The sequence below is a fragment of the Amblyomma maculatum genome, chromosome 2 (genome assembly GCF_055883805.1).
Source record: "Amblyomma maculatum isolate TAMU_Amacu chromosome 2, ASM5588380v1, whole genome shotgun sequence".
NCBI lineage: Eukaryota > Metazoa > Arthropoda > Arachnida > Ixodida > Ixodidae > Amblyomma > Amblyomma maculatum.
This window is the reverse complement of record NC_139345.1, coordinates 190,057,639-190,073,433: the sequence shown is the minus strand read 5'-3', so window position 1 is coordinate 190,073,433 and position 15,795 is coordinate 190,057,639. Positions and strand designations below refer to the sequence as shown.

General features: G+C 45.8%; 1 protein-coding gene and 1 long non-coding RNA gene across 2 annotated transcripts in view; one reads left to right on the top strand and one right to left on the bottom strand.

The window, feature by feature from the left end:
- Positions 1-3,770, bottom strand: part of LOC146200757 (monocarboxylate transporter 12-B-like) — a 33,933-nt gene extending 30,163 nt beyond the window's left edge. Inside the window, exon 1 of the mRNA XM_084592422.1 lies at positions 3,695-3,770. Coding sequence (XP_084448548.1) covers positions 3,695-3,770 — 76 coding nt within the window. The remainder of the gene's footprint in view (positions 1-3,694) is intronic.
- Positions 3,771-4,654: 884 nt separating this feature from the next.
- Positions 4,655-15,795, top strand: part of LOC146200755 (uncharacterized) — a 58,369-nt gene continuing 47,228 nt past the window's right edge. The window contains exon 1 of the long non-coding RNA XR_014704844.1: positions 4,655-4,767. This is a non-coding gene — a long non-coding RNA (uncharacterized LOC146200755). The remainder of the gene's footprint in view (positions 4,768-15,795) is intronic.

Here is a 15,795-nt window from a genome sequence, read left to right as displayed (position 1 = left end):
ACTAGTTGCTCGATTTACTGATAAGTCTAGTTCATTCACAACCCCTTTTCTAACGTTTTTGGTCTCAAAGATGAAAGTTCTAAATTACAAAATGCTTTACATATATATATATATATATATATATATATATATATATATATATATATATATATATATATATATATATATATATCGGCAGCCTTGACCACTGTAGCCCAATGCGCATGTAAGGAGCTCTGAATAAGAGAATCCTATTCTTGTAAAAAAGCTTCTTTTCTGCTCTAGTGCATTGCCGTTCATTAAATATATAGCCTCTGTTATCAAACAGCGGAAAAAGGTTGAGGCGGAGCCTCGGTCCACTAGCCAACGTTTCGTCAAGTTATTTGCCTTTTTCAGGGCAGCGCTGTCATTCCTTGTGGGATTTAATGGCTGCTTGGTTTCGAAGAATAAAAATAGGGAAGAGAGAGATGGCTAACAGGGCGAGCAAGCATGAAATGGAAGATTGTCATCATGAAGATGGACTGTCTGAACGGGGAACCTGTGGTGCCCTTACCAGAAAAAAAAATGATAACGGCAGCAGCAGGCATACGTATAATCCGAGGTGCAAGATACATTACCATTACAAGCAGGCTATTGTTGGTACGTGTTCATATGTTCATAAGAGAGGATTAGTGATTTCAAAAGTACTACATAAGAAATGCAACGGTAGTATAGTACTCTTAATTTCAGCGCTTGAGAAGTGACGAAATACCAACAAAAGCTGACCAAGAATGATACGGCAAAAATTAAAAGATAAAAAGTACAAGGCGATTGACGACTTGGTAGGAAATACAGGAGAAGCAAATTTTAAAGAAGGCTTCAGTCTGGGGTTTAGAAGGGGAAGACAAAGGAAGACGAGTACACATCGTAACTTTGGATAGCGGACCCAGGCTCCCCTTCAACCCTTGTTCAGTTTCCATTCACTTTGTGAACCCATCATCATTTTTTTCAACTCCAAATGATGATGGCGGTTATCTAAAAAGCTGTAGTATGAACAGATAAGAGAAAGCAAGCAAGGCACAGATTTATCTGCAGATTAGGACCTGACTACCTTCATCAGTAATGCGAGAATGAAAGCCGAACGAACTTCACTGAGCCACTTTTATTCACGCTATTGTTTGTTGTTTTATTGCGTTGTCATACGACCGCAATAAAATCAATTATAACAGCCGTCTCTGGAAGATTGATTTTGATTCGTGTAGAGGTGAACGTCTAGCTATTTTCTTTAGAACAAAATGATTTAGACTGCTCTGCAAATGTGCAAGAACTCTCTGCGTCTTTACGTGTACGTACGACACACACATAGACAAGGAAGATGCTGCACTGACAACCAATTAATCACACCCGCTCAACATTCCACTGTAATATTGTTCCTCTTTATGTGTTTTTTTTTTGTCTGCTATATGAGCAATATTTATCGTCGTCCAAGCATTAAGTCCTAAAATAAGGGAAATGTTTTTGCTCTTACAAACATTGCTGAAAAGATGACCTTGCACTATTGTCGTCGTACCGAAAAAGGCTTTCATAATTTTTGCCAACAGCAGGGGCGCTTCTAGGATTAACATAATAGACTGATGAACCAACTTCGGGCAACTTTAAACAACGGTCAACAATGGAAATTGTTGGAATGACATCTAACGTCCCGTTAGCAGTACATTGAATTTAATTTAACAACCTCGAATATGTCATAAGCTCTATCAGACATTTCATAAGGTTCTTCTTCAAACCCCTTGGTGCGCTTACATCGCATGTATTGTAATGTAGACAAGCCTAATGTTAAAACTTCATATTATGCAGGTGCTCGAACACTGTATTGAGTGGTGAGCAGCATATCGTGTCAGGCAAAACTCAGGCTGGAATTGTATATCCTGATGTAATGTTTGAACACGTGGCAGATGACCATAAACTACCAGAAATATGCATTAATAGCTTTCGAGAACAAGATACACCGCCTCACGGCCCACTTCATTAAAACTGGACATTTTTCCCTTAGGGTGTCAGAGTATAAGTACCCTTGTTTCTATATTTAAACAACTTCGCTGACATCGCCATATTTCTATTATTACGAACGGCGTGGTGGCAATCGGTTGTTATCTCATACGAAAGCTTCGGAAATTAAATCAAATGAAGCTAGTAGTGTAATAATCTCTAATTTAGAGAATCCTTTATTATTCTAATGGCATGTGAGATACATTTTGCTGATGAAGACCGTAATAAAATAGGATAATGAGTGCAGAGTAAGGCAGTAAGGAGCATATTTAACAAATATTGAATACCACCTGTTACCAAATTTATTTCAAAAGCTGGACAAGCGCATTTCTGAGCATAATACAACTGGTCGCCTAACTAGCATGTTAGCAATATAAAGGATCTTTGGATATTCGAGAGGATTCAATTTATAGCTTTCTTATTCGGCTGCCAGAATAAGTGTTTCTGATGACCTTCCTTTTCCTAGCGAAAACAATGTACTTAAGTATTCTTCCTTCCTTCCCTCTCAAATTATCTAGCCGTAAATATTATTAACACAATACACGGGAACGTTTTCTTTTAGATTTTCGAAATGTTCAATTTCATTTTTTTCAGTCGCGAATTTCACGTTCACATCTTAAAATTCCTTTCTATGTATTTGTATACCCTTGGTTTTCCTATTTTGTGCAATTCGGGCATTATACCTCTGATTGGTTGACTTGTATTTTGTTATATGCAAGGTGAGAATTCCAACCTGCCTGTGTGTATGAGTTATCTGATTTATGTATTCTTACTGTTTTTCCTTACCTTGTCGTTGCTATTGCATTTTTCCACCCTCCGACAACACCTTTTTTTGTGATTAGCAGCATCCAAGCAACAAAAAAATAGATAAACAACTCTCACCAACACAGATACTGAGGCGCATACCTGTCCGATTGTTACCGCCAGTACTTCCCGCTGTTGATGACTATGCATGCGATTCCATCCTAGGATAGTTAACCGGCTTAGCGGGTTATGCGCTCCGCGTGAAAGAACTGCCAAATGAATGCAGCTATGGCTAAAACAAACTGTGTCGACGTGATTTACTCGTGAGAAACGTCGCTAACAGTTGTGCAATGCCAGTGCTGCTGAACATCTGCGGCGACATCTCTGCTCTGTACCAACACAGGATGTACTCGGGATACGGATCAGGTATAAACCTCTCGCAGCCAGGAAGAGCCGTACGACGACCTGACGACAGTGCCCGTGTGACGTCTTCGCGCCCACCAAACGTTAAATTATACTCCTTCTACCCTGCCCAACCGATCCATGCTGGCCAATGCTTCGGATAATATATCTTAGCATCAGCAGACGAAAAATATAATTTTATCACAGTGTGTTTTAGCGCATGCAATGTTTTCATTCAGTTTTGTCTTTAACTATATTTTGTTTATTACAGCAATATAGAAATTGTTGTGTGTGTCCTTTCATTTGCGCTCACTTATAGGATTGACCATTGTTTTTCACTGTTCTGTCCAAGTTGTGAATCCCAGACGTGTTTTGTTTGAAACTTAACGGCCAATTTTATCTCGGCCCCCAACATAGGGGCCCGCGACCCCTCATATGGGCCCTATGAAAGAGGCGGTGAAGGCAGCTGCGTCAAGCAGCACCGCTGTGGCTTCTTTTTACCCAGGCTAAGCTGCCTTAATGCCCAACTCCAACGACATACCCTGGGCGTCAGCGCTCAGCGTCGGCGCTGTCAGCGCCGTGCCACGCTGGGCGTCACAAGCGGTGCGCATCTCCATGGTACTCGGCGCTGGCGCCGTTGGCGCTCACTGCTGCCGCTTTTACACGCGCTGGTGCGTTGTTGCTAGACCTAACAAGCAGACATAGCCCAAAACAGTTTTAACATTCAATCAATGATTTTTACTTTTTAAAGCGTTGAGACGTAATTTAGACGTGGAACGTAATTATAGTTGACACATTCTACTTCTGCGCAAATAAACGTATATCTTCCCCTTTTTTCTCCGCTTCTCATTACAATCTGCAACTTGATCGACGCCACATCAATTTGTCCCGTTTTCCGCGATCGTAGCTGAGACGAGTCTTTTGAGTTTTGTTCCTCCACGGCTGAGATCAACCGATCAGCTGCGAAGGGTTTTGCCATCACAGCCACATGCGGCGATGGAAAGCGATGACAAAAAACAATACAAAAGAAGCACGCCAAGACTCCGCGCGAGCGAAAATCCGCCTTTTTCACAAGACCGCTCTGCGCATGCGCGCCGCTCCGCTACTTGAAAACAAACCCCCAACTTCAGCTGCGCATGCGTACTTCTTGGCCTCTGTGATCAGCGCAGCCGCTGCGGATCTCAGAGGCCATGTAGATTTAATATTCGTCACAGGCGTACGCAACAGATGGCGGTAGCTTTCAAGAACACACATCGCTAGTTCGCTTGTGGCTGTCTCTCTCAAGGATGTTTTCAGCCACTACCAGACAGCGCCACATTTTGTGAAAAAGGCGGATTCCCAATCCGAAGTTCGTGGCCACCCCGCCCTCTCATTAGTGCACGTCGCCTAGGCGAGCACCAAATAGAGACCTACTTGGGTGAGCAGCTTCCGGCGCCTGCGTGAACGCTGACGCCGAAATCTAGTACGGACAGATCTCGGCGCTCCGCTCGAGTTTGCTGGCGTCTCGTACCATGCGCATGCTCCAATCGGTTCCTGCATGCGCTAAAAGCGCCGACGCTGAGCGTAGACGCCCAGGATATGTCGTTGGCGTTCAGCGTTAAGAATTCGGACCAGGTAAGGCCACTGGCATTCTTAATTTCAATTGAGTGTCCTAACTGGTAAAATTCAAAGTATTAATTTCTCTTGGTGATTTTAACAGCTCTCTTCACAAGGCCACAAATTGCAGTGGCCGCTAGACACTTGCATTCGAAGTGTGCCGTAATGTCTTGCAGGTTACTAGGGGATGCCACGAATATACAGAACCTCGAATATTATAATATCCCAAGTCATCGCCCATCCTCCCGCCACCTTGAAACTTTGGTGTGGGCTTTGTCTCGGGGACAAATGAGAAAATCGGAAAATGCTAAAAAACTACGTATTTTTGTTCACATCTTACATTGCTTGACAAGCAATGCCCTCAACACTTATCACATGCTGTTATCTTGCTTGTAAAACTCATAATACAATGTTTTACTGTCCACAAAGTCCCCTGTCTGCGTCATACGTGGGCAGCTCCAGAAACGCTTTCCTTATCGCATACAGAAAAGCATCCATATCACTGGCAGCGATAGAAACGGTGTTGATGCGAATAGCAAAACTTCGGTTAATATAGACCGCCTCGAAAGACAGCGCCCATGTTGCTCTCAACTGCAGTTGATTGCGGCGCCATTATGTACATATCACCCACAAATAAAATTGCGACGATGCCTACATCGGCACTGGATATTGGAGCACTAAAAGATAGCGACCTCCTGTTCCATATTGGGTGCAAACTGACTTGATTTAACTTGCGAATAAAAGAATCCTTATATTATTTATATCGATGGCTTTTCTTCCGCATGACTATATACTTCGAGTTTGAGGCTGCGGAGTGGGTGAATGAAATATTGTGAGCGCGGTGCCAGAACTTTCACCTCTTTCACCTGAACATGCGCAGCGTCGTCATTATTCACCGGTGTTCGCAAGATTGCGCGCAGCGTTCCAGACTGTGGCTGGAATAAAGGCGTTTGTTCAAGCGGGGGCTCACAAGTGGTGGAGGTGCGGGGTAGCCACAACAGCAAGGGTAGATGCTGGGAGCGGGCGGGTTCCGTTGCCCTCGTTCATACCGAAGTGGTGTGAGGGCAAGCGAAGGCCGGAACGGAGCTCCAGGGGGAACAGCGGACAGGTCGAAACCGAGAAGCTTGGGATGCTAAGGGTTCACAATATTACTGTCTAATAAAAAAGGTTTCCCCCCCCTCCCCCCAGCGCTAAGCCCAGGGGTCGGGACGCCGCTGGAGCTTAGGGTCCGGACTTCGGAGCAGGGTCTCCCAGGTTCCTTTATTATCTATGTTATGTGCCCCCTTAGACACTAATCTGATCTAACGTCCGGTAAAATATGTATTAACAAGCTGCGGAAATCCGGAAGATGAGTGAACAAGTTTCTCTTCTCAGTTGTTACTTTTGTGGTTGCGACGTTCGGGAGAATATTTTTTATCAATTGCGATGCCAGCGGTAGTTTCCGAAGGGTGGGCGATGAATCTGTAATTCGAACATAATAAACATTTTTCATGAAGCTGTGGGTAGGGGATGACTCGGGGATGGGCGACGACTCGTTATATTACGGTAAGCATACCTGTCTGTTGAAACATGAAAGGATATAGTAATTATGTAAATCCACTTGTGTTATTGACTTCATATAGAGATTTCCCTGCCATGTGAAACATCACTAAAGCATATTCTTAGAACACCCTTGCAGCTGCACTGACAATGATCAGCATCGTCTGCCGACTGAAAGGTTATTCAGTTGTCGTTGCACTGAAAAGTCGTTTCACTGTAATCGGCACTCTCGTATGAAGTTCTGTCAAGCGTCACTAAACATGACTGTTTTTAACGTTTATGCGATGAAATTATGACTTTACATTGGCCAATAACTTGTGTTCTAGCGTAACGAAACATTCCATTAAAACTTTGTCGTCCACTCGCGTAGAGTGTGTAAAATCGATATGGTAATTCAGTTAGGCATTTTCGATAATGAATAGCAAGCTACTAGAAGCCTTCTCAGAGTATCTGGTGCTATATTGATTGTTTTGTAATTTGCTTTTATAAAACAAATTGTCAGGATTCGTCCAGACTTTTTAGCGGGGTTCACAAACTACATTTCGCCTGTCACGCAGCCCGACAAGACAAGTTGTTAGACGAGTTTTAAACATAATTATAGTATACCTACAGAGTGGTAGACAAGTTCTTGAACAATGTACACAACACAAAGCTGTTTTGTATCCTTCTCTTCTCACCCACAGGGTTGCATATGCGGAGTTGTAGAAGCAAATCTACTGATTTCAACATAGCAAGCCTTTTCAGGAACCAAATCATAAATTTCATGTAATCAGTTAGCAAATATTCTAATTTTCCAAATAAATATGTTCTCACTTATCGCGTTTAGACAGGCCGAGTCCACGACTGCTTAACAACAGATTGCGTTTGGGTAATCTTGGTGACAACATTCTATTTTCGGCACTCTGTTTTGTTTCTGTTTAGTGCTGTTTTCATTTAAGTTTTGTCTGAACTGTAATTACCATAGTACTTTTAATTGTAAGGCAGCTATGGAATATTATTACGTCCCTGTAAGAGCATGCTGATGGTACTGATACAATATTGCAATGAGTACAGAAATTTGCAGTTTCTCCCGCCCTGGCACCGATTTCGTAAACCTACTATGGTTTGGTCTATGGGGTTTAACGTGAAAAGACATTCGGGCTTTAAGAGATGCCGTAGTTTAGCTCATCGGAATTTTCACCCACCTGTGGCTTTTTAAATTGCCCTGACTGCGCAAAGCACACAGGCGCCTTACTTTTCAACTTCATAAAGCTCTGTCAGGATTCCATCCCGCATCTTTCGGCACAGCAGTCCAGCTCCATAGCAAGTGCACCACCGTGACAGGGCTAAATCTGCTATAAAAATCCTTGATGTGAGTTTTGAAAATATCTTCGAGAAAGGAGTGCAATATTCCACGGTAGTGCTAGGAACCTATTGATACGAATGATTTCATCTTTCAGAGCGTAACAAAACATTCCATTAAAACTTTGTCGTCCACTCGCGTAGAGTGTGTAAAATCGATATGGTAATTCAGTTAGGCATTTTCGATAATGAATAGCAAGCTACTAGAAGCCTTCTCAGAGTATCTGGTGCTATATTGATTGTTTTGTAATTTGCTTTTATAAAACAAATTGTCAGGATTCGTCCAGAACTTCTGGTTAGAGAGGACATATCATCGTCTTCGTAGGTTGTTCATTCCCGGTGGTCATCATCATCAGCCAAACTAGTATACCCTCTGCAGGGTGAAGGCCTCTCCCATATTCCTCTAATTAACGCGGTCCTGTGCTAGCTGCACCCACTTGACCCCTGCGAACTTCTTAAACTCCTACGCCTACCTAACTTTCTGCCACCTCATGCTGGGTTTTTCCTCCCATTGAATCCAATTTGTTACCTTAAGCGACCCACTATTCGCACTGCATGCCCTGCCCATGATATTGTTTTCTCCTTGATTTTCACTTACTTCGAGCAAACGAATAAAATGGTAAAATGGCAGTGTCTGTTGAAAAAGCGTTTATTGAATAAATATAGAAGTGTTCTTTTGTCAATCAATAAAAACTAGACTTTTGAAAATAACCCCGCTCAGTGTGCTCGCACGGCACCCTTTATTTATCGGACCCACTCTACTCACTTCCTATCCCTTTAAGTTACACCTACCATTTGTAGTTCTATAGCTATCTGCGTAGTCCTAAACCATGGCCTCCGAGATCACCTCCGCGCGCACGTTTTTCTCCGGCCGTTCCAATCTACCAGAGAGAGCGTAAGTTGGAAAAGGGGCGTGGCAGCGTCTTTCGCCGCACCGCGGCGCTCGCCACCTATGCATCAATAAAGCCCCTTGAGGGACTTTAATGCATCAAGTGTTCCGCCGCAGCTTAGCGCAAACTATAAAACACGAGTTTTCTCAGCTTGCGCTCGTACCGCAGTCGAGCTGCAAGCTTTAAAATGCCACGGGCAAGAAGTCAGCCAACGATTTCGCGATAGTTAAAGTACGAATAATATGAGGCCCACATGCGCAAAGTTAGGCAGCGACTACCCGAAGCTGCATGCCTGCCCGAAGCATGCATGCGTGCTCTGGCGCTGTCTGCTTCGGTTCGCGTCTTTTCTTTTCTTTTTTTTTTTGTCAGTGTGTATATACACGCCGTACATTTGCGAGTTCATTAACTCGCTAAATACGGTATTTACGAGTGTGACGACTTACATAAACATCCATCGCATGAATGCAATTCTCTAAATGGTTCCGCCACAGCCACAAGTTTATTGATTACTTGGATGCATGTCACGATATCCTTTGTTTTTTTCTCGCACGGTTTTAAAACAGCCTTGGAAGATCGTAAGCACGCAAGTTCGATTGAGTCCTTACGGAAAACAATTTACATGGGTTTTTATAATACGCATTATGGCAAGCTTGAGTAATGAAAAAAAAAGTTCGATAAAGGTGAAGGGTAATCGGGGCACATTCAGGCACCTCTGCCGTCATATGAGTATATGCGAGGTTTTCGGAAGTGGTCCCGTTAAAAACGGATCAGCTTATACGATCGAAAGTGAGGAGAAGCTGTTACCTCGTTTGTAAACTACGCGACCAGCCATAGCATAAATGTGCTCAATTATCAGGCGAGCTGCAGCTTATTTCTTGCTTTCACTTGTTTACATATGCTACAGACTGGGTGCACCAGTGCTTCTCTTAGAATGTTATCTAGAGCACCGCTTTCAGGGAGTAGAAATAAAAAATGGCGTTTCCTATTTTCGCTCTATCTCTGCAGGAGTCCCGCAAGGAAGTATTTTAGAGCCATTATTCTTCGTTCTGTGCAGTAATGACATTGTAAGTGTCAGTGACCAGCCACAATATATAATTTATGCGGAAGACACTAGTATCTGTTTCAGTGGCAGCAGTGTTGAATCTTTAGCTCCAGTAATAAACAGCACACTAGATGAAGTGAAACAATGAAGTGAAGCGAACTCTTTAATTCTAAACACTAAAAAAAAAAAGTAATTTTTTATCCGCGAAATCGGGTGATGATGTCAGGTTTTCAGTTAAGTATAGGTATAGTATAGTAAGTTAGGGATAAAGGTAGATGGAGAATACCTCAGTAATCTACGATTTGCTGATGACATTGCCTTGTTAAGCACCTCGGGGGATAAACTGCAAGTAATGATTAATGACCAAGGCAGGAAAAGTAGAAAGGTAGGCTTGAAAATTGTAATGCAGAAGACTAAGGTAATGTTCAACAGCCTCGGGAAGGAACAGCAGTTTACGTTGGGTAGCGAAGCAGCGGATGTAGTAGGCGAATATGTCTACTTAGGACAGGTAGTAACCGCAGATCCGGACCACGAAAAGGAAATAACAAGAAGAATACAATTGGGATGGAGCGCGTTTGGCAAGCACTCGCAGATTATGACTAGCAGCTTACCGGTATCGCTCAAGAGGGAAGTATACGACAGTTGCATCTTACCTGCACTCACCTATGAGGCTGAAACGCAGTGGCTAACCAAGAGGGTTCTACTTGAGTTGAGGAACGAAGAGGGCTATGGAACGAAAAATGGTAGGGGTAACATTAAGAGATAGAAAGCGTGCAGAGTGGGTAAGAGAAATAACTCAAGTTACTGACATTCCAGTGAAAATCAAAAAGAATAAATGGTTGTGGGCAAGACAAGCAGTGCGAAGACAGGATAACCGATGATCGCTTAGGGTAACAAACTGGATTCCAAGGGAAGCAAAGCGTAGCAGGGGGCGGCAGAACGTTAGGTGAGCGCATGAGGTTAAGACGTTCGCGGAGGTCAAGTGGATGCAGCTAGCACAGAACTGGGTTAAGTGGAGAAATATGAGAGAGGCCTTCGCACTGCAATGGGTATAGTCAGTCTGATGATGATGATGATTGATAATTCAGTAATCGCAACTCTGGACACTGCTAAAACACTTGGCGTGTATTTCAAGAGACATATGAGCTGCGACGCCAACGTTAACGTGGTCTTATGTCGCATTTCAAAATGTGTTGGTATACTTGCAAGACTTCGGCCTTTCCTCCCTCCATCAATAAAACGTTTATTATACAATGCACTCTTTTTACCTCGTTTGAAGTATTGCTTCCCAGAGTGGGGCGATACAATGGAATCGAATTGAGAAAAGCTCTATATACTTCAAACGAAAGCTCTCCAACAGATAGCAAACACAGACTGCCGCGCACACACCGAGGAACTATTTATTCGTTTCAATATTTCACCCGTTCATAATCAATACGAGCATAATGTGACAATCAAGTCCAATAACTCCATTCGTAATGGACAAGAGAAGTTCCTAGACCAATTCAGCCTGCGAATAAAAGTCCCTACATATCCATTTCACAATCGTTTTCATTTGTAGATTCCTTTATGCCGCACAGAATACGGGCGTTCAATGCTGCGCTTCATTGTTCCACAGACAGTGAATAAATTATTAGGTAGAAGAATATGTGTGGAAGAAAGTAGCCTGCGTGATATTCGTAATGCTTTGAAGGTTTAATCTTTACGCCTTCTGCGTCTGTACTCGTGTATTGGTTTGTTTACACAATGCGTATGTGTCTATATATCTTATTCTTTCCACCACAGTTAGTTAATTTTTTTGTTTTCCTGATTGTAGCATGGCAGTGCGCGAAATCTTGATTGTAGTTTTCTTGTATGTTTACATGTAGAAACTGTAATATTTTACTTTGTAAACAACGAAACCTATTTTAGACTTGGTTTGGTTTGTGGGATTAACGTCCCAAAGCGGCTCAGAGTATCGGAGACGCCGTAGTGGAAGACTCTAGAAATTTAGACCACCTGGGGTTCTTTAACGTGCACTGACATCGCACAGCACACGGGCGTCTTGCTTTTCGCCTCCATCGTAAAGCGGCCGCCGAGGCCGGGATTCGATCCCGCGTCCTTGGGAACAGCAGTCGAGCGCCGAAACCACTGCGCCACCCCGGCGGGGTATTTGGTAGGAACAACATAATGTGAGCTACTAACCATTTTAGTAGCTCACCTTATGTTGTCCCTACCAAATTAACATCGATGTTGTTATCCAGCATTTTGTGCTGTAATAGCTCTGTGCACCCTTTTACAGGGGGGCTCGAACTGCCTTCGAGTGAAATCATTTCCACTTTTTTGTCATTGTTTTGATTTCAATAAAACCACTTGACTTAAACTCCGTTTTAAGAGTATACGACGCGACAATTTTAATGGCTCTCACTTACCGGCTTCATTTGCGTATTCGCGGTCGCCTGCAATCGCTTTGCTGCTGCGCTGTTATTTGCCATTCACCACTGCTGTCAGAAATGTATAGGGTTCGAAAAGCATTATGCATTATCGGATGAGCGTCAACCGATATAGTTGACCATTACTGCCATCCCAGCTTTGCAGAACTATACTTTTTAAGGCATAATCCAGCCTCGTCTTCATTTCATTTCATTTTACCAGAATATATCCTGGAAGTGTCCCACTGATAAAAGCTAGCTTCAAAATGCCGCGGAACCCTATCACTTGGATGATGGTGGTACAAGCCTTAAACAACACCAAAGCTGAAAAAAAAATGAAATATAGAATTTTGATACAATTTATTGAGTTAACAGTACCAACGCTTCAAAAACAAACTAAAGGGCATAACAGTGCATATAAAAAATCGCAAGGACAAACAGTTTGAGAATTGATAGTGTATTGCAATATGTGCTTAGAATTCGTAGCTCTTCTGCTCTTCTCTTTTCTGTATCTTTCAGCTGGTTTTATTACGGCTCACTACCAACTCGCCCAGTCGTCAAGCTTGTTAGAATTCGCTTTTCTACCGGCTTGCCTACCTGGCATGCTAGTCTAACTTGGGCCATTGAAGGCTGGATTCTGACCTACCGATCCAACGTGTGTGTCGAAGCACGAGTTGGCAGAGCTTGCCAACTGAGGCATTTTAAGCGGTCACATGACGTACCAAAACCTGATGGTCAACTACTACAAATCCATCTCACCTGCCAACTATCACCTCCCAAGGACATGCCCGTGTTTTATTGTTACATCAATACTACGGCAGCAGAAGCAAGATTTCGGACAGCCGCAGCTACGCCGTGAAAAGGCGTAGCTACCGTCTCCTCTTGGAAAAATCAGCGTGCCATGACATTCAATTCACGTTACCCTTAGCCACGGGCAGGAGCTGCAAACTCAGGTTGCTCCTATCTTACGGGAGGGTTGATCTCAGAATCAGCCTGCCAGAACCGTTTGCATCCTAGTTACCCCTACGACAGGCAGGCACGTCAATACGGCTTGGTTGAAGCGTGACTATATGTGGGTTGGTAGCTTACGCTCTCGCGTCATACCCTTAAAGTATGAACTTAAGGGTCCCCAATAATGTAGCACCTTACACTGAAAGAGCATGACAGGGGAATAATGTAGCAGTCAAAAGAGGCTTCCGCCGTTCTTTTCGCATTTCAGCTAGGGTTAACCAAAGCTACGCCACAACTAAATTTTTTAAAGTCGAAAGCCTGTGTAGACTCACGGTGACGTTCGTGTCCTTTCGATGGATATGCTAGCCCAGGTTGTCGGCCGCATGAAATTATTAAGGGAAAAATCTGTCTCGAAAGGGGATCGAACCACTATCCGTTCGATCCCTAAAGAGCGCGCTAATAATGAGCTAATCTTTGACGTGCTGCAACGCATACTTAAATATTGCCACGTGCCTAGCTCCGCGCGACAGCCGTGTTTGGTGCCGACGACGACGAAGCGGTGGTTGGCACGAGCGGCGCGCTGGTGCTGGACTCTGTGACTGTGTGTTCGGAACTACAAGCCGACCTTATTCTGGGGTCCACGTCTACGTGTACGGCTCCCTCTGACTTCAGTCGTGACACTGGTGGAGGTGCCATCGATGATCCCTTCTCCTGCGGACGACCCTATGCGGCCGCCTCTCGTGACCACTCCTGTTCATCGTACCAGCCGACGGCTCCGAGGCTTGTCCCCCGAGGCCTTCCCTCTTGACGAAGAGACTCTGGCTGTGGCAACGACACCGCCCGCCCGTACCATGACTGTCCCTTCCACCCCTTCGTCCTGTCTCATCCTTCAGACCCCACGTACCCCTAAACTATTTCACGGTGAGCAGTTTGAAGACGCCGAGGACTGGCTAGCTCACTATGAAAGGGTCGCGACATTTAACGGCTGGGACGACGCTGCGAAAATGCCGAACGTCTACTTCAGCCTTGAAGACGCTGCTCGGACATGGTTCGAGAACCGCGAAGCCACATTCTCTACGTGGCAGACCTTCCGAAGTCAGCTCCTCGGTACGTACACCAACAGTGACCGCCGAGAGAATGCCGAGCGTGCCCTGACCTCTCGAGTTCAGCGTCAGAACGAGGGGGTCGCAATGTACGTTGAAGACGTCATGCGCCTTTGCCATCGCGCCGACCCGTCCATGAGTGAGGAGAAGAAGGTTCGGCACCTGATGCACGGCGTCAAAGAACAGCTTTTTTCTGGCCTCGTGCGGAACCCGCCCACCACCGTCGCGGCGTTTCTGGCTGAAGCTGTGACCATGGAGAAACTGCTACAGCAGCGATGCAACCAGTACGGTCGGCCGCTGAATTCCATCTCCACACTACCGCCGTCTGACCGAACGGACTACAATCCCGGAGCAGATATGAGCTCCCTTCGCGACCTCATTCGCACCGTGGTTCGCGAGGAGCTCCAGCAACTTCATGGATCATTTACCCCTGGCGCAGCTTCCCTGGCCAGCATCATCCGTGAGGAGGTCCAGAACGCACTCACGCCACCAACAAGTACAGTCGTTCCACCACCACCCCCGGGCACCACCGAGCGGATGACTTATGCTGATGTCACACGCCGCCCAGTCCTGCTACCTACCCCTTCGCCTTACACGCAACCTCAGGTCGCTGTGCACGCTGCGGCACCAGCCCTGCTACCTATCCCTTCGCCTTACACGGAACCTCAGGTCGCTGTGCACGCTGCGGCACCGCTGCCCCTTTGGGCAGATCGGCGCCAGGCGCCCCGGAAGACTGACCTCTGGCGCGCTCCAGATAACCGCTCTCTCTGCTACCACTGTGGCGAGGCAGGTCACCTCTACCGGCAGTGCCCTTATCGTCAGATCGGCCTTAGGGGATTTTCCCCCTACAGCCCTCGTCCACGGCCTGGTCAGCGGCCTCAGGACATCGCCGAGTACGTCACCCGCCAGCGTACGTCCCCCGCCAGTCTGCCACATTCTCCTCGTCGTGAGTCGCGCTCGCCTTCGCCTCGTCGCTCTTCACCCTCTGGGTCACGGTATACCGCTGGACGCCATGGTTCCTCGAGCCCTCATCGGGAAAACTAGCTCCGGCGACCTTTGGGGGCGAGGCCGCCGCACACCGATTCGCCGTAAAGCTTCCACCGCCGCACCGCTCGATTCGCCCCGACGTCGAACGCCGAATTCCTGTCCAGTTTTCGCCGCACAGACCAGATCGCCCCGACGTCGTCCGCATCGCCGACCAGTTATCACCGCCATGGCGCTTAAATCGCCCCGACGCAGACCACACAACTGCTGCCCAGCTTCCGTAGCCGCACCGCTTGCTTCACTCCGACCTGCCGTCGACATTGAATTGTCCCGACGCCGACCACCCAACCGCCGTCCAGCTTCCGCCACCACACCGCTCACTTCACTCCGAACCGACGTCGACAGGCCCTGGTCTTGGCCGGGTCTCCCTGGACATCCCTATTATCGTCAACACGAAGGAGATCAGCGCTTTAGTTGATACGGGAGCCGATTATTCTATCCTTAGCGGGCGGCTTACAAGGACACTGAAAAAGGTGATGACGCCATGGAACGGACCAGACATACGTACGGCAGGCGGACATGTGGTTGCACCATTGGGTATGTGTACAGCCCGGGTTACGGTGCGAGGCTGCACATTTGTTGCGACTTTTCTCGTTCTACGCGAATGCTCTCGTGATGTTATTCTTGGCATCGACTTCCTTCGTGAGCACGGTGCCACTATAGATCTACCGAACCGCTTGGTGACGTTTTCCGCCAAACTGGCCACTGAAAAGCATGAGTACCGC